At 37.6% G+C, this 21,963-nt stretch overlaps 1 protein-coding gene across 2 annotated transcripts; it reads right to left on the bottom strand.

The window, feature by feature from the left end:
• Positions 1–1,248: 1,248 nt before the first annotated feature.
• LOC104589308 (Mitochondrial transcription termination factor family protein) lies at positions 1,249–13,402 on the bottom strand. Of its 2 annotated transcripts, XR_016078905.1 has the most exons (3): positions 11,608–13,402; positions 7,499–7,620; positions 1,249–4,175 (listed from the first exon to the last, which is right to left on the bottom strand). XR_016078905.1 is itself a non-coding variant. In XM_010247570.3 (2 exons), exon 1 carries the CDS (start codon positions 13,157–13,159, stop codon positions 11,612–11,614), a length of 1,548 nt encoding a protein of 515 aa, XP_010245872.1. In that variant the 5' UTR covers positions 13,160–13,402; the 3' UTR covers positions 1,249–2,742; positions 11,608–11,611. The 2 variants fall into 2 exon arrangements, 1 of the variants encoding a protein (XP_010245872.1); XM_010247570.3 differs by lacking the exon at positions 7,499–7,620 and having other exon boundaries at positions 1,249–2,742.
• Positions 13,403–21,963: the final 8,561 nt, after the last annotated feature.

Raw genomic sequence — 21,963 nt, 5'->3', positions numbered from 1 at the left:
ATATCATTATGGTAGAATATCCATGCTACTAAGGTGGTCTTTCATAAATCCAATAAGCTAATTAGGTTTGATAAACCCAGCAAACTACTTAGAGGGGCATATAAATTTTCTAAAAGGAAATTTCACTTGAATTCAATTCTATGGAGTTTGGATGGAAATGGAACTCAAGTAAGATTTCCTCTTAGAAAATTTGAGGGATAATGAGAAGTGTTAAATTCTGTTTCCAGCTAATGAAATGTCTTAATGTTGAAGCGGTTAATAAGCCTATTGTTTCCCATCAAGCATGGCATAAAGAGTCAGACAAAGGAACTTTTGAAAAAATAGACAGAGGAGAGAAGACTCGAAAATATCTTCTATGAATTGGGGGTGCATCCAATTATAAGTATTATTGGTTTAGTAAACATTCGACATTCAAATAAACTTTACTAATAGATTGACACTAAGATATATGAGCATATCCAATCCAATTATAAAGAGACCAAATTCAAGTCACTGTAATTGGGTCACATTTCAGACAAAGAGGGCAGCCATCTTCATGCATTTTGTTGTTTATTTAAGCATGGTTTTTAAAACCGACTCAGAGACTGAACCGGTCAGGGGTCCGGTTACCGGGTTGAATGGTTCGACCATTTGACCCAAACGGTCAGCCCATTCTGACAGAAAAATTAAAAAAAATAAAAAATGGTCAAAACCGTTTGAACGGTTAACCGCCCAGGTCAGCGGTTTGCTGACCAAAATCAACGGTTTTTTGAGAAATCCCGATTTTGGGGAAGAACGGAACTGATTAAATATATATATATATTAATCCCGGTTTTGAGAAATCCCGGTTATACGTGTATATATATATTAAATAAGAGTCATTTTCCTATATACATTAATATATCTATATTTATTTTTTGACAAGTTCATAAAAAAATAGAAATAATCTTACAATTTACAACATGATTCACAATTCAATTCGATTCGATTCAATTTTCTCTACGATTTTCAAAACATTGAATCCAGTCCAATTAAAATGTAAATGGACCGGATTACGTCCAATCCAATCTGAAGTGAATGAAACACCAAAAACTACATGAAAACCCAGAAAATAGTAAAAAAAACTACAGAAACATATTAGAAATTCCACAAAAATATAAAAATGAAAATGATTATTTTTTGCCATTTGGTGATTGAAAAAGCTCTATGTTCACAAAGGCCACCATGCTAGCATTCGCCTTTTTTCCATAATTATTAACCTACCAAAGAAAAAAAAAGGTCATTTTCTTGTATAAGAAATTTCAATGCATGTTCTGGATACTATGATGTTAATCCAGTATTAATGTGCTCCTTTACTGATATTTCCCGTGAAGAGTACATAATTACTTCTCATTTGAGCTGTAAAGGGATATCTGCATATCTGTTGATCCTAAGATTCTTCCCTATGATGTCAAATAGCAGAAAATTCAAGGCTTCATACAAGCAGATTACTATTAGATCCAAGTCCAGTTCATCCTTACAAAAAATTCATCAACTACCGGGAGCAACATCTGCCGCAAGTGTTCCAAATGCTACTGCATCAGGTTGCATCTCAACAGCTTTCTCTCCATCAATAAGAGAACTTTATCCTTACTGCTGCAAGTGTTCTAAAACTGCTGCAAAATTCTCCAGCTTGTCATAACTGTTAGATGCTGAATCTAATACCCTGCAAGATGGATCAAAGGATTGAGAACCTATGTGAATGGAATTCAAAACATTTCAAGCAACTCTCAGTATACAGTTAATGTTCATCTATATAAATGGAAGACTGTTTTTTCTTAAAATTGTTTTGGTGGGCTTGGTTTCAGGTTTGATTGGTCAAATGAATGAAGCCTTTCTTTCTAAACTTGTTTATAGATTTTTATCACCAGGTCAAGGCTTATGGAAACTGGGAAGCAATGCTCCTGGTCAAATATCTTAAACATAACAAGCTGGTGTGTCCTGAGCCTAAGGACAACAGTTGGATCATTGGTCCCAACTTGACCTTCCATGATTTGCTTCTTCTATTGGTTGTGCTTATTCTCTAGCTTCACCATCTTCATTGTTAATGATCTAAATCCGCCAGATTTTTCAATTGCATCAAAATCCCTCCCAGTCCCACAAGAACTAGATTTTATTTCTGCATCTAAGAAAACGGCATTTTGTTTCTGCATGCTTAGCATTTAAGCATGCATACCCACCTAAACGTGGCACTTCCTAATAATATTAACAAAATCATTATAAAAGCACCACTCATAAAGCTACATAGTCTAGTGGAAAGCACAAAATAGAACTGATCACCACTAGAAAGACTTGAAGGTTTTACATTCAATGATGGCTATAGGAGAGAAAAACTAACCTTGTCATCACTTACCTCTTTACTACCATAATAGCATTGAGCTCAATGTTGTCCAGTTCTGCTAACACTTCATGGTCAATATCATCTTCTCAATCTGTTTAAAAATTGCTATCACTTTAACTCACTTGAAGACCCTCAAGAAGAGGCCATTGCAGCAGCTCTGAAGCTATTTGAAGACTCTCTAGAAGAACTTTAACCTCAGTTCTGAAGCAACAGCTGCCTTGACTGGGCTACTAAAAGCCCATTGCAGGCTTACCATCTGGACTCAAAACACAGGATAGAGGTGTTAGGGGGTCTTGGAGAGAGGAGCATGCTCAACTGAGCAGCAGTTGGTGAGGGGTGCAAAATTTCCAAAGAATCCCTGTCAATATCACCCAGGCTGGCACCTGTGTTCAACCAAAAGAACCAAGTTACTGAGAAATAACATAACATTTATGTCAAGGAGGAAAACCTAAAAAAAACCAAGTTGTTGTTCCTCTTCAACCATATGTTCCAGGTAGAACCAATTATTTGCTCTCTGGTGCATATAATTAAACTGAATGTTGTATCTGATCAAAGAAATTACAGTATCTGATGATCTGATCAGCCAGATGTTCCTTTAGACCCCATCATGTGAAGTAAATTCATTAAAATGCTAACAGAGAAATAACGCCCCTGTAAAACTAATAACAGAACTGTGTTCCACCCTAGAAGATATGGGCATGCATTATATCCAGAGCATCTCCATATAACAAATGAAGCATGTTACAGTAACAAGAATATGAACAAATAAACCCCTCTTTCTCAGATTTAAAGTCATCAGTACCGAACATATCACAGTTAAACATGAACTTATGACTATTGTTTAAGGGGACAGTGCATGTACAACTGTAGCTAGTCAGTCGTGTTTAAGCTGTATAAATGCAAAATGCATTTGTATGTGCAGTTTTGCCAAGAATAGAATTGACAGAACAGTATGGCTAATTGGTTTCTGGATTATGTTCAAACCATTAAATTGGAACCCTTTTTAAACATGGCACAGGCCATAACTGGCCACATCCTACTTCACCATGGCAATGCCAGACCCACAGACAGTACTGCAGCTCTATCAAGCATTAATGAAGCAAATGCCTTTTTAACAGGCCGTTCTGGGTTTCATAGTGACCACATGTTTGGTAAAGCTGTGGAGAATAATCGAATCCCAATTTACAGTATTTTATTAGTACATAATAACAGCAAAGAGACACAAAAAAGAGAAGTCAATGTCCAGATGATACATGAATTATGCCATAATGCTAATAGAAAAAATAAGCATTCTACAATAATATCATTTTTATCTGGTAACTCTTTTTTAAAGAATTCCTTCTGTAAATACTCATTCACATTTATGGTGAATGCTGAGAAACCTGATGCCGGAGGGAGAAGACTGATGCCTGAGAAGCCCGTGTTAGAAATGCCATGGAAGAGAGATAGCTGCCAGAGACGCTGGAGGGAGAAAGCTGCCAAAGATTGAAAATCACCAGAGAGACAGTTCACTGACCTGAGAGAACCTAGATAGGAGTCCTCAGTCTGAAGATTTAGCCTGCGATGGATTTTCAGATGGTTTGTGGAGAAATTGAGTTCATCCATTTCGGTCCACTAATTATTATCAGACCATAAAACATGGACCAGTCCAACCCAATACCAAAATTTGTACCGTCCAATTTAGATGTGATTCGGATGGGTTCCAACCCAAATCCAATCCATTGACACCCTTAGTTCAGGGTGCCCCTTCTCATGTCACATTGTCAATCCTCCCACAATTCTTTCTGCTTTGGTCATTATGGATAGATTAATTATCCTACATTTCAAGCAGAAATATATTGCAGTAAGAGGAAGACAGATTTTTTTATCAATAACAAAACTTTCATTAATCAATCAGAATAATTAATTGTACAAAGGGGGAGATAAACTCTCTTAACTCCCCAGCAGAGGCATGAACCAACAGAATGAGAAAACCAGATTTACAACTGAGCCCAAAATGTAGATTCCCTGTCCACCCCTAGATTAGCTAACCCATCAGCAAACGAACTAGCAGATCTCTTCACCCAACTGAACTTTATTTCCATGTCCTTAACCAGCCACCTGAAACTTCTCCTTTCGTTGTTTTAGTTCCATAATCCAGCCTTGTCTTCTTGCAGCCACCCTACCACCACCTCTGAATCCCCTTCAATTGCAAGCCTTCTAATGTTCATATCCTTTGCTCTTTGGGAACCTTCCAAGACTGCAAAGATCTCAGCCCTGAGAGAGTCACCACTCCTGATTGGGCCTGAGAACAGAGCTAAAACAGTCCCATTCCCATCCCTAAATACACCCCATATGCCTGACTGCCCAGGATTCCCTCTACTACTACCATCAAAGTTCAGCTTTATAAATCTAGTGGGGGAGGGGTTCAAGACAGACTTAGACACATTTTGACCTAGGCACTGCTAGCAATCTGCCAATCTCTCTCCAATTCCTTGGCAGATCATCCACAGTAAAATCTGTGAATAGGTCCGATGATTTCAGCCACTGAACTACCCTGATGTGAATCAGCTCTATCAAATTTTCAACACTGAACTACCCTGAGGAAGATGTACAATTCATCCAACCGTTTTGAACAATGTGAGAAGAAATCTGTCCTATCATGGCTTTGATGCCTGTCATAGTTGTCAAGGCATCGCCTAAGCGACTAGGCACCCTTGGCTGGGCACCTCGCCCAAACGCCTTGACTTTTAGCAACTAGGCGTCTGCCTAGGCAACAAAAATGACAAGGCAGGCGCCTTTTATAATATCATTTATATTGCTGTATCTTATTAATATATGTTTTATTACATTTTATTATATGCTATATATATCAATTATACTTTGTTTTAATGTTTTACTATTGAAATTTAAAAGATCAAAGGGTTTTTAGGAGAAAAAAAAGAAAGAAAGAAAGAAAAGAAAAGAAAGGAGAAGAAAGAGGAAAGAAAGAATAGAATAATAAAGTTATTTTTTTCTATTCTCTCTCTCTAATTAAATAAAACAGAAACTCCATCCTTGTGTTTTTTTTTTTCTATTTTACTTTCTATCTTGAATATTTATCATATAAAGTTAATAACCTTCTTTAGCTGCTAATTAATATGAATTATCTCTCTTAAATACTTGTAGTAGTAGTATTTTCGAAAATAATGAAATTAATATATGTAAAATATTTTTATCTTTTAGATGTGATGATTTGCCAAATTTTTAGAGGAAATTTAATGGTCTTAATGAAGAGAATTGCTATTTTTTCAATTAACATACATGCTGAATGGTATATGAAACTGGGAAACTAGCCAAAAGTCAGTTTTTTATATTATAAAATTTTTATCGCCTAGGCAACTAGGCGCCCCAGTGTCTCCCAAAATCGCCTAGACACCTTGAAAACTATGATGCCTGTATATGTTGTAGATTAGTCATCTCTGTTTTTGCTGAGGACTAGTTGAGTGTCACTGCATTGCACATGCAATTGAATATTTCATATAAATAAAAAGATATAGATTTGAATTATTCCAAGTTAAGAGATTCTGTGCCCCTTGAGTATCACAGAAAGACTGAGTTTGCAAGAATTGAAGTAGATGGAGATCCTTTTGTTGAAACGCTTTCTTGGGGACTATCTTTCCTTTGGATCTTGACAGCACCAACACTACTTGCTGAGAAACTTTCCACAACATGAACACTAACATAAAAAATTGAGGTGATTTTCAGGGTGCAAGTGCAAAAGCTTTTTGAGCTTTGAGTATATACATGGATCCCAAAATACTTTGAAACCATTGGTTTGTTTTTATTCACAATTTTTAGATTTTGAAACTCAATCTTATCATAGTCACTGGGAAGAGAATCCATTGTTTCTAATTCTTGCAAAGGTGCTGCTACACTCAAGATGCTTTAGTCTCAGAGACATGGTTGCATATTAAAGGAACAAAGGAAGAAATAAACCTAACAATTGAAAAAGAGCAGTGAAAGAAAAAAAGATGGAAAAACATAAAAGAAAAGACGATGTCTGGGCCCATTAATGACATGTTAGACATTGTAAAAAAACAAAAAATGTGCGAGGGAAAACAATGAAAGTAAAATCAGGGTCTTTCAACCAAATAACTGAAACACTCTCGTGGAACGATTATATTGGGCTCAAATGTTGTTTGAATCTGTTTTCTATCTTCTGCTTTCTTCTTCTTGTTAGGAGAGGACGCAGTTCATGCTCTCCATGGGAAGCTTGTAATTGAATTATTCTTTCTATTAATGAAAACTTAACTTATTTATAAAAAAAAAAATCGAGATCCTTATCTTGGTTTGTCTTTTGTCAAAATTTAAAAATATGTAAAATTCTTCTTCATTTTCAATAGAAATCAGTTGGATTTCAAAGAAATTGCAATTAGGTCTTTCCATAATTAGGACAGTTGACTGTGATGCCATTCCCAATTGAACATTCACATTTAGTCATTTTTATTACATTCTCATCATGTAGCTTCTTTAGAATTTTAATTTCAAGGATTACAATAAATGGGAACTGCATATCAAAGTGAAGCATTAGATGCATTCCATTCTAAAGTAAACCAAAAATATTGATATAATAACTTCATAAATAACCTTAGCTTCTAGAACCAAAATCTAAATTTATGATTGACAGACCATGAATTGCAAAAATCAAAAGAAGGTACAAGAAGCATAAACCTTTCTTTGGTTGTCCATTCTATCTTTTTCAATGCAACAATTTCCCCTGTTTTAATTTTCCTTGGCCATGTAGTTTTGATTGCAAGCACAAAAAGATAACAGGTACTGAATCCATAAAAAAAAAGATATAAAAGTAAAAGTAGCTAAAAGAAATATTTCCAAGAGACCATGTTGCAAGAAAATTTTGATACCTAGAAACACTCTACTCAGTCCCACCTAAAGAAATCGAGTGAAAGAAGATTCATTGGGAACATGAATATATACTTGAAAAAACCCTATTTAGATTCTCGAGTACGCATAAAACACATCCAAAGATGGAGCATAAACTTCCCAACAAAGTAGCAGACAAAGCAATCAAAGCGAAAGCTATGAAGCATGGTAATCTTGCTTGCACAAGTAAAAAAAAAAAAAGAATTCTGTTTCTTTCTTTCTACTTTTCCACCTTACCCATATGCTACTTCACCAATTTGCTCCAATTTCTCAAAACAATAAACACTTCAAGATCCCCATGACAGGGATTCAGTCCATTACTCAGCCCAGAGGCCACTACAGACATGATTTACCTTCTCCTGCACCAGAATCAACAATAACAACAATTTCAAGCATATGCAACTAAGCAATCAAGTATATGAAACTAAGCACTTAAAAGATATAGGCATAAGTTGAAAAACTAGTACAGAGGAGAGAGCATTCAATTGTTGAGAACGAAAACAGGCTTGTATTGGGAAAATCAAAACAAAACAAACATGGAAATGCAAATTAAGGCAAATATCAATAAAACAAGAAGGAAATTATGGTCTATGTGAAAAAGGAAAGGAGAAAGCTTACCACAATAGGCTCGTCAACAATGAGCGAAGGTATCAAGGAAACCGATGTTCTAGGACAAAATGGCAGCTGAGTGTTTCCAAAATGGGCAGAATGAGCTAAAACGAAGGAGTTGTCCCAAGTGGATCTTAGGAAACATATGTCTACAACCAACTAAGCATTGGATGCAATTAACATGGCATGCTCTACCTCCTCTCAGGTGCTAGCCATCAATGGATGCAGTAAGGTAATGCATTGCTTAGGACGTGTATGTCTCATTGCTGAGGCCAGATGGATTGAGGATCTTGTGCTGAAACTCAAGCATGAGCTCTTTGAAGTTCCCGATGAGCTTGGGATACTCCATGAAACTGATGAATCAAGCCCTCCGTGCAACAAGCAAAAGAAACTGCTGCTCACTCCAGCGCTGTATAGTTCAACTTCCAAATCCTATGTGGCATTTGAAAATAACTCAGGCACTAAAAAGAACATCACCCTCCAAGATTATAACATTTCTGGGAAACTATTCTGCTTGTATTGTCCCCTTCCAACTATCTTTTCCTACTTCCAATCTTGCCAGAGAATCAGCTAGCATATTTGCACTCTTGGGTACCCAAATGAATGAGATTTTCAAGCTGGCACCTAAGAAGTGAACCACCTCACGTTCTTTTAAATTCAATGAAGTTAACAGTTATTAATTAAAAAAAAAAAGTGAACCAACCTCACCAACTGTTTAAACTTCCAAGGTATTTGTTCTCGAGAATTCATCCACAAAAAGACTGTTTGACAGTCCCCCTCAACCACTATATTCAATAACCCCTGCTGAACAATCAGTTTAAGGCTTTGAATTAATGCTAACAATTTTGTCCTTAGTGAGTTTCCAAAGCCAGCTGGCCCTGAATAACTGAGAATCCCTAACCACACTTCCCACTGCAGAGTTCCCAGGATTTACAAGACAGCACCCATTAAAGTTTTAGTTTGCAGCTTCCATCCCCCGGTCAAGTCCATTCCACCACCCTTTGAGGCACCCTGTTATTAAAACCTGCAATAATGTCCCACCCTCTTAGTAGATCATTCAGGCTTACCACATTGACTCTTTACTAATCTGAGACCAATGTGCAACCCTTACCATTTTTGCAGTGCTCTTATGCTTCTCAGATTTGGGGCAACATTTTTTCTCCTTGGTGGGAGAAGTGTTGACAGCACCCTCTGATGTGGTGGACCTATTCTAAGCCACATATAATGAGATGTTCTACACAAAGACAGATGGTTGACGTTTTCCCCATTCTCCCAGCACAGAACACAAACATGGTGTGAAAGAGACCAATTTTTGCACACATAATATTATCAAAATTGAAAGAAGCTGGACTTCCTAGACTAGGAAGATCATATCCACAGAAAAAAAAAAATATATTGAAACACTTCAATTAGAATACTACGGAGATGCCAAGCCACCATAAAAATACCCAATAAGTGAACCAGGAAAGCCAATCCCCACTCCCCGGTATACTGCCATCAATGCCTCTATTGACCAAATTCTCTCTCCCTTGCTGCAAGGCAATTAACATTGTTACTTTGCTTGGGTTCCCCACAGCAACACTGTTAATAGTTCCTTTTTTTTTTATTTTTTATAATTAAACTGTTAATAGTTCTTTTGAGATGATACACTTCACTACTCATCTTCTTACCTTTATGGTCTTCTGAGTTCTCTTTTATTTTTGATTACCCGACATGAAATACATGGTCATAAGGCTTTGCACTGATTCTCTTTATTAATTTGGATTTCAAAACAAATAACCTGCTTAAATCAATCTTGAAACAATTTGGGCGAACAAGAATTAATTTAGCTATTACTGTTCTTCATAGCATGTCACATCTCTTAAGAAATAGCTTATTAGTTTTACCATACAAGCAGTTCAGGTGGACCAGACCCAGACTGAAGTTTTAAATAGTTCTGATCTTCTACTTTTTTTATCCCAAGTTCTGATCTTTCACATGTTGACAATTTCCTCAATCATTCACTGTAACATTTTTGGTTGGCTCAAAGAGAAATCATTGGAATGTGATGGTTTATAAAATTGGGATCCATGAGATACTGAGATGTCAAAGGTATGAATTATGACCCATCAGTTGCTGAACCTAAATGTTCTCCACAGCCACCAATACAATGCAATACTTTACGGGTTTGTAGAGAAATTCCATTGCCTCAAAAACGAAAAAGTAAACAAACTAAAAGGAAAATGGATAAGTGACATGCTTTTCTGAATGATCATAATACTTGTTGAGCTTCACTGGATGGAGGGGAAGAAGAAGAAGAAGAAGAAATGTGTTGATTAGACAAAACTTTAAGTTTTTCCCTTACTTATTGGTTCAAATTCTTAAGTCTTTGAAAAGAAGAAGAAGAAGAAGAAGAAGAAGAAGAAGAAGAAGAAGATGTGGTGGAAGAAATGTGTTGATTAGACAAAACTTTAAGTTTTTCCCTTACTTATTGATTCAAATTCTGAAGTCTTTGAGGGTTCAATACAGCAGTTAAGAATGCTTGTGTTGATTAAACCCTAACAAATAAGAAAATAATAAAAAGAAATTAGTTTATAAACACAAAAAAAATGAATATTTTTGTTTAATAATGTCTATTTTATAATTATAATCTCAAAAAAGTAACAAAATAAAAGTATTTTATAAGACAGTATACAAAACTGCTAGGCGACTGGGCGAGGCGAGCCTCCAAGGGCGCCTTGTTGCCTAGGTGTCGCCTTGACAACTATGGCCTGGAGGTGCGCCTCCAAGCGAGGCACTCCCAAAATGCCTTGAGGCGCATGTTGGGGGCGCTGACACCTTTGAGGCGTACGCCTCATGCGCTTTTCCATGAGGCGTGCTAGAGGTGTACGCCTCATGAACACCTCATATAAAAAGACTGAAAGAAAAAAGAAAAAAGGGAAAGGAAAGGAAAAGAAAAGAAAGGGAAGGGAAAGAAACAGAAGGAAGAGAGAGAGAGAGAGAGAGAGAGAGAGAGAGAAGGAAAAGGAAGGGAAGATCTCCCCCCCCCTTTTACTAATGCTATGCATCTTTATTCTTCTTAATATAAAATATTTTTATTAAAAATAAAGAAAAAATTAGATCCTCCCTTCCTCCTGACCCCCCTCCTCTTAAGGAGGCATAAGCCTCCTTGTGTTCGGGAGGCTTACGCCTCACACCTCTAGGTAGTGGAACGCCTTGCGTCATGCCTCTGCATTTTAAAACATACCTTCCCAAATCTTTGTAACTTTGGAAGTATAAAGTATATACAAAAATTAGCAATCAAAGAGATGACAATGTAACTAAGACATGTACAAACCTTTGTAACTTTGAAAGTATAAAGTATATACCAAAATTAGCAATGAAAGAGATGACAATGCAACTAGGACATGTACAAACCCTTGCTTACTATTTGCACAAAATGATCTGAACATTATAATTTAGAGCATAGCTATTCACAAACTTGATTGAAAGTACCAATGAAAATGATATATATTTTTTCATTCGATTCTTTCTTTATACCATGCTCATGGATATTCATCATCACTAACATACAAAACTTTTAGCATAATAAATAACAATAAGGTATCCATTCTAGGAGAAATTAACAAGTTGGAGATTGAGTGAAGCGAACTACTCATTAGAAAGGATAAGTAGGGAAGAATGAAATGAACACAGATAATCACATCATCTTGATGTATGGAATTTAATATTAATCCTGTTAGGGAGATGAAATAAACCTCACTAAAGAGATACAGTCCGTCTATAGAGTATTTCATCATCACTCTCATCTTCTTCTTCTGATACAATATCACTCCCTGGCATCTCTAATTTACCACCCATACAAAATGATGGTCCCATACTCTCTGTTTCAATATAATCTGCCTGCAGCCTCTCTTCAAACCTCTGGTCACTACAGTTAAGAAACCAAGCCAAACTACACCTAATCCCCTTGCTTGATAACTTCTGATACCTTGGTTTGATCCTTGACTCCAAGCTGTATGTAAAGTACTCTGGGAACTCCACAAGCTCTTGCAGAGGTCGCTTCATTTCACTCTTAAAGAAGTAATAACTGTTCTTCATTAACTCAACTCGCAGAGCAACAAGTTGGGGGCACTTTACAACCATCTTTGCCACATCGTCAGCTGGTATACCCCGCCCACGTAGGAATTCAATGGATTTCAATATGACACTTTGGTTAAGGCTAACAATTTGAGGCATCTTCTCTATTACGCGTGCGAATTCATCAGGGTCAATCTTGAGCTTTAGGTTAAAGAAGTATTGCTGGGAAGACAACTTAGCCTTCAATGGAAGCCCGAGTATCTGAGGATACTGAGCAATAACTGAAGCAAGTGTGTCCCTTCGAATTCCAAAACTAACCAAGCAGTCTACATTTGGTTTCATGGTTTCTTCCAAGTCATAGCCGAGGATGTATGCTCGTTTTTCAAACATCCGAGCCAAGATCTTCTTCGGAAGCCCCAAGGAGACCAAGTAATCAACAATGGGCTTAATCATCGTCCCCACTCTCATTCCCAGGAAGTAAGGGTACTGAGTTACCATTGGCCCAATATCTCTCGGGTTGACTCCAATGCTGACAAGATAAGCGACTGAGGTGCTCATCGTACCTTCCAGCTTAAAGCCCAGAAGCTCAGGATACTTCTGCAACACATAACCAATATCCTCCCTTTCGACATCTAGACCCCGAAGGAACTTCACCACAGGAACAAGCTCAACGACCACACTAGCATGAAGCACCTGCGGATAATTCTTCACGAATTCCCCGAGCTTCGATCTCGGAATTCCAACTTTCTCCAAATAACCCAAAACAGGGATCAGATTCTTCCGAACACTACATCCTAACATTAACGGGTACTCGTTCATGTCGTCAATCGTTAACCCAAGTTTTTGAAGGAACTCCACTCTCTCTTTCATGACCTCGACCGTCGACGGTAGCTCCAGATGTTCCAATTCATCCGGAATTATTCCCAAGCTCTTCAAATAGTCGCAGATTATGACGCGAGAGACAAGCTTCTCCTTTCGTCCTTGAATCACACCCCAAGTCACTGACGGCATCTCGTACTCGGGGAATTTGCTGGACTGCGTCGAGAAGAAGCTTTTTTGAACCCTAGGGCTTGAAAGCTGAACTGTTTTTGTCTGTTGAATCCATGCGGTTTGAGGGGTCTGAGAAGAATCATTGGATGGTGTGGGTGAAGCATGAGCGAGAGAAACTGATGCAAAGAGGTTCCGATTCAAGATGAGATTTGAAGGTCTTCTTCTGAACAGTAAGCTCATTTCAAAAACACTAAAACCCTAGACGAGATATATTAGGTATTAATCCACATATGTAAGATTTAAAGAATTGAAGGGGTAGAAGTAGAACTAACAAGGGTTTTTTTCTCTACCAAAAAAACCTTTTAAATGATTTGACTCAGTGAAATAACTACTCCCAGCAATATCAACAACTATAGAATAATAGAAGTTCGGAGCGAAGAGCGACCGAGCGAGAGAGAGGGAAATGAGTCAACGAGGCACTGCGCCCGTGGCGAGGGGTAGGGGGAGCATAATTCGGTTTTGGTGTTTTCGGTTCGGTTATTTCGAAAAATCGGTTCGATTTCGGTTTTAAAAATCGATTTGCCAAACTTCGGTTTTCGGTTTCGGTTGTGAGATTTAATAGTTCGGCTAACGGAAAAAACCAAATTTTTAAGGGGTAAATCAATAAATATACAAATATAATAAAAAGCCCAAAGGTTATTAGCCTTTGGTCAAAACCTAAAAAGTTAAACTTTTAAGACAAATATAGTGAAAAGCCCAAAGGTTATTACCCATAGGCCAAAACCCATTAGTCTTTGTCTCTTTAACCATCGACCTTCATCTTCAAGGTTCAACATCCGGTGGTGAGCGTTTGAGCAAGAAAGTAGCAGCGGTGAGCGTTTGAGTCGGTGAGTCCCTTGTAGCGGTGAGCGTTTGACGGTTTGAGCAAGAAAGTAGCAGCAAGCTACGAGTTCCAGTTCCACCGCACTACTCCAAGGTTCAACATCCAACAAACCAATTTTTCTGGCAGACGGCGGCAAGTGATAGAGTCCGGTGGTTCTTCTTTAATCTATAGTTTTTCGGTTCATTTTAGTTCCCTCCCTGTTTTCTTCTTTGCCATTTGAATCTTTAAGTACAAGTATTTTGTTTTCTATTTTTCCCTTTTAATCTTCAGTTCTTCCTGGTATTTTTGTTAGCCACCGAATCTGGACTGCGAAAAATTTTTAACCACCAGATTCTTTAGTTTTTAAGTGCTTTGCTTAAAATTTGTACCGTAAATTTTATATGCATTTGCACAAATGCATAGGAAAGATCGAGAGTAGCAAGCAAATTCGATTTTAACCGAATCCCGAAGTAACCGAAAAAAATTTTCAGTTCGGTTTGTTCGGTTTTTGCAAAGTTCAGTTTCGGTTCGGTTTTCCAAATAGGTATATCAGTTTTTGAAAATTCGGTTTATTCGGTTCGGTTTTTAACCGAACAAACCGAATACCCACCCCTAGTGGCGGGTGTAAAGTGAAATTTGGAGTCCGATAAAGGTAGACCTAGAGGTGTAAAACGGGCCGGACCATGCCGCCCTCCCCTGGGATAACTTGGGGGGTCAGCCCAGCACAGCTCATGGCCCAAGCTTGTGTGGATCCATGCCATGTTATGAGCCGGTCTGGTCCATGGGTCAAGCCTTAGGCTAGGGCGGGCCATGGAATGGGTCAAAGTTATTTATTTAAAAAATTAAAAAAAAACTTAAAATTTTAATTTTATATGAATTTTGATGTATATAATTGCTTATATATATAATAATTAAATAAATTAGTATAAATAACTTTGATGCACGACCCATACATCTAAAACCTTAAGCCCAGTATGGCCCACGAATTGTCGTGTTAAGCCAAAGGCGACACGACCCAATTTACACCTCTAGGGTAGACCTATTCACTTGTCAGGCCGGGCTTTCACTCTTTACTAACAAAGTGGCCGAGCCTAGGCCTGAGCCCGATCCTCATAAAAAGCCTAAAGCTCAACCTGGTCACCTAAAAATTTAAATTTGCAAGATCTCACCTGGAAATTGTAGATTTATTTTTGGGTAAAGTATCTCTATGGTTTAGGAAATTGATTAATTCTATATTAATTACATATTATATAAGTACTCTTAAATTTTTTGAAAATTATTTAAAACCTCCTTTCTCGTTAACTTTCGATCACATGACATATATTTTTAAAAATTCGTAAAGCACCCTTTATAGTTATGGTTCGTCATATAATTTAATTGTTTTTCTGGACCACTTTGTGAGAATGTTCGCTGTTGCTGAGAGGAGGATACACCGTTGTAGGTGGTAGACAAGTAGCTGCCATCTTCCCAAGTAATCTCTCCAAAAGTAAGCTGGTGTTGGTAGTTCTAGGAGTATCAACGTCTTGTAGTTGCTGAGAGGAGGATACACCGTTGTAGGTGGTAGACAAGTAGCTGCCATCTTCCCAAGTAATCTCTCCAAAAGTAAGTTGGTGTTGGTAGTTCTAGGAGTATCAACGTCTTGTAGTTGTTGCCCTTCCAACTTAAAGGTGTAAAACGGGCCGGCATGGCACAGCCCACGGGCCACCCTTGCAAAGTGTGAGTCTTGCCGCCCTCTCTTAGGATAACTTAGGGGGTCGGCTTGGCATGAACCATGGCCCAAGTCCGATGGGCCCGTGTCATGCCATATCGTAGGTCGGGTTGGTCTGTAAGCCAGGCCAAAGCTATTTTATTTAAAAAAATTGAAAAAAGAAATTTAAGTTTTAATTTTATATGAATTTTGATATATATAATTGCTTGTATATACAATAATTAAATAAATTAGTATAATAAAATTGAAAACAACTGTTTATTTTATTAATATATTATATAATTATGATGTATATAATCTATTATATTATATATATAATAATATATATGGGTCGTATAGCACGACCTACCGGCCTAACCCACAGACCTAAAACCCTAGGCCGAACACGGCCCATACGATCTATCAGGCCTAGCACAGCCCACAACCTTTTTACTCTTTGCGTGGGTAACTATTGCCATTTTATTTTGGTAGAAGAAAACAAATCCGGAGATGGTGGGTGGGGTGGGGGGTGGGGTTTAAGTCAAGTATGGAAAAAGTATTCTACTCTTCCTCGTTGTTGCCAATCATTGTTGTTCAGTTGTTCTTACATGAGATGCAAGGATTTGATATTGTTCAGTAGAGATTTCTCCATATGATTTTAAGTTTCCAATTTTTTACTCTGTTCATTACTTTTGACCTTAAAATCCTAAAGTTCCCTTTTATTATAGAACAACCATTGCCTGTACATTGAGATGCTTGTCATACTTTCAATCATGGCCTTGACATTCTCAATGGTATACCATATTTTGAGATCCAGTTTGATAGTTCTTTGAGCGGGCATATTGACAAAGGTGTGTATTATGTCTTCTGTACAAAATACTGCATAGAGATTAGATCCACTTTAAATGTTATAATCTATCACCACAACTTGATTCCTGCATGAACATGAGGAAAGACACATTGATGCAACAAATTCAGGGCCATTGATTCATCAATTTTGGGCATGCCTCTCACCTCTGTACACTCTTTTTCGTATATGGATGATGATCCACTAAGAATTGCCTTATGGAACAAAATTAATAATAGTTTGAATTGATTTGAACTCACCATTACCTTTATCGTACGGTTGGTGCTAATCTTCTTCATTAAGAGATGAGCATTCATTGTAGATTCAAGGATGAAAAGATCACATGTGTTTCCATTTACAGTGTGTTGATCCTTAATCATTGTGCTTTCATCTACAATGTGATTTAAATACTGTCGCACCCTCACCGTCACAAGAATTGCAACATACTTCGTCGTCGAGAGGTTTTACCATCTTCAAAACGTCATTGTCAGAGTTGCGATCCACTTCTTCATATTCTTCAATTTTTCAACAGTTGGGTTTCATTTTGAAAATTTGAGAAACTATGTAGAGAAAATTTGACATTTTGTTTTTTTTTTTTTTCAATTAGTGTCTAACGATGATGTCAATTGTACTTTAAGACAATATGTAAACAGTAAAAGTAGAGTTACTTAATTTCGTAAACCATAAGGGTACTTTAAGAAATTTGCTCTTTCTTTTTAGCCTTCGATTCATAGGTCAATGTTCTAATTTAATATTCAGATCAAACCATATGCAAATCCTGGTTCAATCCAATTGAGTATTAAACCATCTAGTTCATAACTCAATAAAGTTATGAATCTATGGTATAGAAATCAGATGTAATGTTAGACAGTTTTGTATGCCCTTAGCTCCAATCAAATTTGATTTCTTTTGACATTTAGTGTAAATAAATAAAGTACATGTTTGATTCATGTTGTGTGGTATATTTCTGTGTAAGACCCTTAAACTAGACGTTTAATGAGACTCGTGTTAATTTAGAACATTCACAGCCGTTGAATAAGTCTGGGAATATTTATCCTATCAAGGCTGACACTGGTGTGCTGCCAAGTGTTGGGGTGGCTTGTCTTAGCTGCCAAGGTGAGACCCAATGCACATGTAGTGTATGATTACTTGAATCCTTGAACTGGACCAGATTTTCAGTATTGCCCTGGACCTTGGAGATTGATGGGCAAAACTGGAAAGTTACACCTGATCCCTAGACTCGATTATGATACTGCATTAAGTGTCAGATTGGGCTGTCTTTGATATGCCAATCAGTGAGATCCTTAGCGGGGGTCAAAACCTGGGTATGTTGGGACAGTCTGAGAATTCATCTAAGTGGGTGATCATAGTGACAGGATCAGCCCCTTTGTCGGACAAAGGTAATGATCGGGGATGCACTCTTTGATGGAAACCAAACTGCTAGTAGTTGATTTCAATCGTTAGAATTTTGTTTTGCAAATTTTATATATATGATGTATTATACGGTTTCAAAATGTTTGCAAATGGTTTTAATTCCTGTGATCCATGTGAGTAGAGAGTGTAGCACTGTTCCTTGTAGCCGAGGGAGATGTCATCTCTTGTCAGGCAGTGTTTGATTATTATGAGCTGAGAGGTTAAGTGTAAGGGCATTTAGGGTCACACCTGATGGGCTAATTTTGCATCTGCCCACAGTCCCTAGGTTTTTATAAGATGGCTTGGCCTAGGGATCACTTATTGTAAGTGTTGGGCCCATAGAGTCCATGTGATGGGCTCAAGGGGTTCACTGGGCTTTTCAGTGAATTCGGCTAGGCCTTGTAACAAAGGCTGGGCTGAACCCATGTGGTTGATATGTAGATTAATGCTTGGGTCCCACACCATATAAATAAGCCCAACTGGGCAGCAGTTTGGAAACTTATTGAGCACTGATTACTTATTGGGCCTAAAGCCCATTTCGACCTAGACTGATATGATCACCCACTTAAGGGGGCGTATCTGGGATTAGGGTTACCTAAAGGATTAGAGTTTTAACCCTTTCCACTCTTGGAGACCAAATTCAAATGTGATTTGAATCTGGTACCCTCCTGATAAGATCAGGAGTGGGTTGACCTAATCTGCAGATAGGATTAAGATTATCCCATATCCAAATACTGATTTGGATTGGGGTAACTCCTAATGGGATTAAGAGGTTTCTTAATCACTAAGAAAAGAGGAAACCCTAATCTTAAATTAAAATAATTCGACCTAGGGTTTTGCAGTAACAACTTCTGCAATCTGAGATAGGATCTCATCTTCCTAAGCTGAAATTTGCATCCACGCCACTTTCATCATTAGGAACTCTTCCAGCCGCCGCCACCTTATTGCTTGGTTCAAACTCCTTTGAAGGGAAGATCAAGAAACTGGTTCTTGAGATCAGTCTTTGCTGAAAGGCTGATTTGGTTCAGTGCTCTAAGCTTCCAACGGATTCTTGCGAAGAGTTTGGTACGTAGGACGTACACTGTTGGTTCTGCCCCACCATCGCTGTGTCATCTTCAGCAGGAGCAGATCTTGGATACTTCTTTGGGCGTGAACACCGACGTTGGGAGATCTTGATTCTCCGTATCAGGTATAACCCTTCCCTTGTTCTTTGGTTCAGATCTGGTTTGGTTTGGTTTAAGTAGGTCATTGAATAATTGATTCTAAAATAAGGGAATACGATTCCCGGTTGATTGAAGGGAGACAAAATTTTGAAATTCGCCCACCTATTTCGTTGCTTTCTTGGCGTCCATACGTTGAATTTCTCCCTCCTTTCATGTAATGCATAAAATCTAGATAAATTAAACGCATAAAAATTAAAATTTGAAAATGCCTTTTAGATCTAAATGACTTGTGAGTTACAATTACAAGTTATCCTTGGTTATACTCCAAATCAAAATTTGAATCTCATATTCTTCGGAGAGAGAATCTTATACAATATACATTGAAAAGTTATCCTTGGTTATACTCCAAATCAAAATTTGAATCTCATATTCTCTAGAGAGAGAATCTTATACAATTTGATACGCTGAATGGTGTATTAAGTTTTGTATCAACACACTTCTTTTAGGCCCCGTTCATTTTTCGGTAAGTTACTTATTCGGGTAAATGCAATTACCTAGGTAAGTTTTTCTTGGGAAACACTTATCTGGGTAAGTGCATTTACCTATGTTCTTTTATTTTCTAGGTAAATAAGCTAATAATCATTTTAGCCATAAAAATCCATTATTAAAAGGGGTATTTTTGTATCACTCAAGTGTTAGCAACTTTCCCCCTAGGTGGAAAAGTTATTTACCCACCTAGGAGATAGGTATCACTTACTTGGTCCCCACATAAATAAACTTTCCTTAGCCCTCACATAAATCTGAAAAATGAATATGGGATTCTTGGTCAATGGGATTTTGGTTCCCATTGACCAACTTTCCCCCTCTCAAAATCCAAAAAAAGAACACCCCTTTGGGGTAAAAGACTTAAACCTTCTTTTATATTTCTCATAAATACTAAAACCTCCATCTTTTTCTGAAATGAACCAACACCTCCCTTTTAAATGTTGTGATTGGACAAATACCTCCCCTTCATTTATAATCCATCAACAATCGTTTTCATCTAACAACATCTAGTGTGAGATTTTTTTGAAAAAATCCATTGTTGCCCCTTTGGTCATAATCAACATAAAGGCTCCCACTCTTTCATCGTCCTTGTCCATGTTGTCCAAACCCCAATAGAGTAAGGTGGTTACAACACTTAGATGTGAAACGACATGAGCAACAAAGACTTTTGTAGAAGCCATGGTTTTCGAACTGCCATTGACTAAGATGGTTGGACCGTTTGGCCTGGGAACTGATTAGGTAACCGGTTCTGTTTTACCCCAAACCTAGTCTCTGGCCAAAACTGTTGAATCGGTCAATCACCAATTGATCCAAGAGATCGATCCATTAACTCGTTCGACCCATTCAACGGTTTTGGTTGTTTTTTGTTTTAATTATTTTTTAAGTTTTTGTTAGAATAGGTCATTTGTTCGAATCTAACAGTTGAACTGTTGAGCTGAAAATTGGTGCTGGCCAAAATGATTCAAATTCTGGGTCATTTTTTAAAACATTAGTAGAAGCCATGGTGAAGCTAGGAGTTTGTTGATGTTTATGTTGAAGAAGATAGTCCTCATTTCCTCTCCCAACAAACACTATGTCATAATCCCCACACTTTGGTACTGAAAAACAAAAAATCCCCACCCTTTCACCCCAGTTTTTTCATTAATTGATTCATTCATTAATCAATTGAACTACAACTACAGAACTACTATACCTTTTGCAGTTTTTCTCCTTGTAGTGGAGAAGAAAGAGTTCAGATCGACTTATTGGTCATATGGGAATTATATGAAACTCGAGATGGATGTTCCATGGATTCCACTATGAAATCATAAGGCTTTAACGATGCTAAGTTGAAGAGGCAAAGGCGAGTTGCAAAATATAAGATCTACACTGCCAATGGAAAGGTCAAGGTTTCTTTTATGAAAGGAAAGAATTTAGTTGGATTAAGAATAAGTGCCTTGAGAACGTTCGTGGCTTCTGGGGGGAGGAGAGGAAGAAAGTGTGAAACCATAAAAAGAAACAGATAAACAGAGAAAAAAAAACACAAAAAATAAAAGAAATAGAACATCCATTTGATTTTACGGGAATGCCTTTGATTACATCCTTGAATTTTTTTTTTAATCCATGGTAGTTGCATATAGCTTGAGAATGCATCCATAGTTCATTTTTTTTTTTATAAAGACAGAAGGGGCTATACAAGAGGGGGATAGCACGTCCCCAGAAATCAGCAAAACAAATAAGAGAAAGATGAGGGGGAGGGAAGAAAGATTAAGAACAAAGAAGCCAAAAAAAAAGAAAGTGCCTCGCGAGTCAACCAATCTGCAGCCTAATTAGTCTCTTGAAACACGTGCTTGTACCTTAATCCTCTATCAAACATTCTCTTCATCTGAATGCATTCTTTGATAATGTTAGTTATGCTCCAAGGAGGGACTATTTTTTGGTTGAGACATGAAATAACGAGCTTGGAGTCGCCTTCAATAATGATAGGAGACTCTTTGAAATTCCAAGCCATATTTTGGGCTTCCCAAGTCACCCAAGCTTTAGTTTGGTTGATGGTGGAAACCCCTAACTTAAGCGCTTTCAAGGTGGAAACCCCAAGTCAACCAAGCTTTAGTTTGGTTGATGGTGGACTTCCCAAGTCACCCTAACTTTAGCTTGGTTGGGCTTCCCATCACTATTGTAGGAAGCATCGAAATTAATCTTGATATAGTTGATATTTAGGGATTTCCATACTATAGGCTTCTGGTGCTCAGTATCACATTCACCAATGAATTCTTTGATGCTCTCTAAATTTTCTAAAAAAAGATTCATCACCCTTTCCAAGACCATTGGAGGGGGAACAAACTTGTTATTAAAAACTCTTTGATTCCTATTTTTCCAAATTGTCCATAGGATAAACACTAGTTTCTCTCTTATATGAGCACTCCCGTCCCCCTTGTTCTTTCCAATACGAAACCACCACTCCACAATAGAGTGATCATTCCCATTACGACCTTCAATACAGGGGTTAATTGTAGCCCAAATCAGATAAGAGAAATCGCAATAACT

Source organism: Nelumbo nucifera, chromosome 1 (genome assembly GCF_055504915.1).
Source record: "Nelumbo nucifera cultivar China Antique chromosome 1, China Antique-T2T, whole genome shotgun sequence".
NCBI lineage: Eukaryota > Viridiplantae > Streptophyta > Magnoliopsida > Proteales > Nelumbonaceae > Nelumbo > Nelumbo nucifera.
This window is presented reverse-complemented; position numbering and strand designations above follow the sequence as displayed.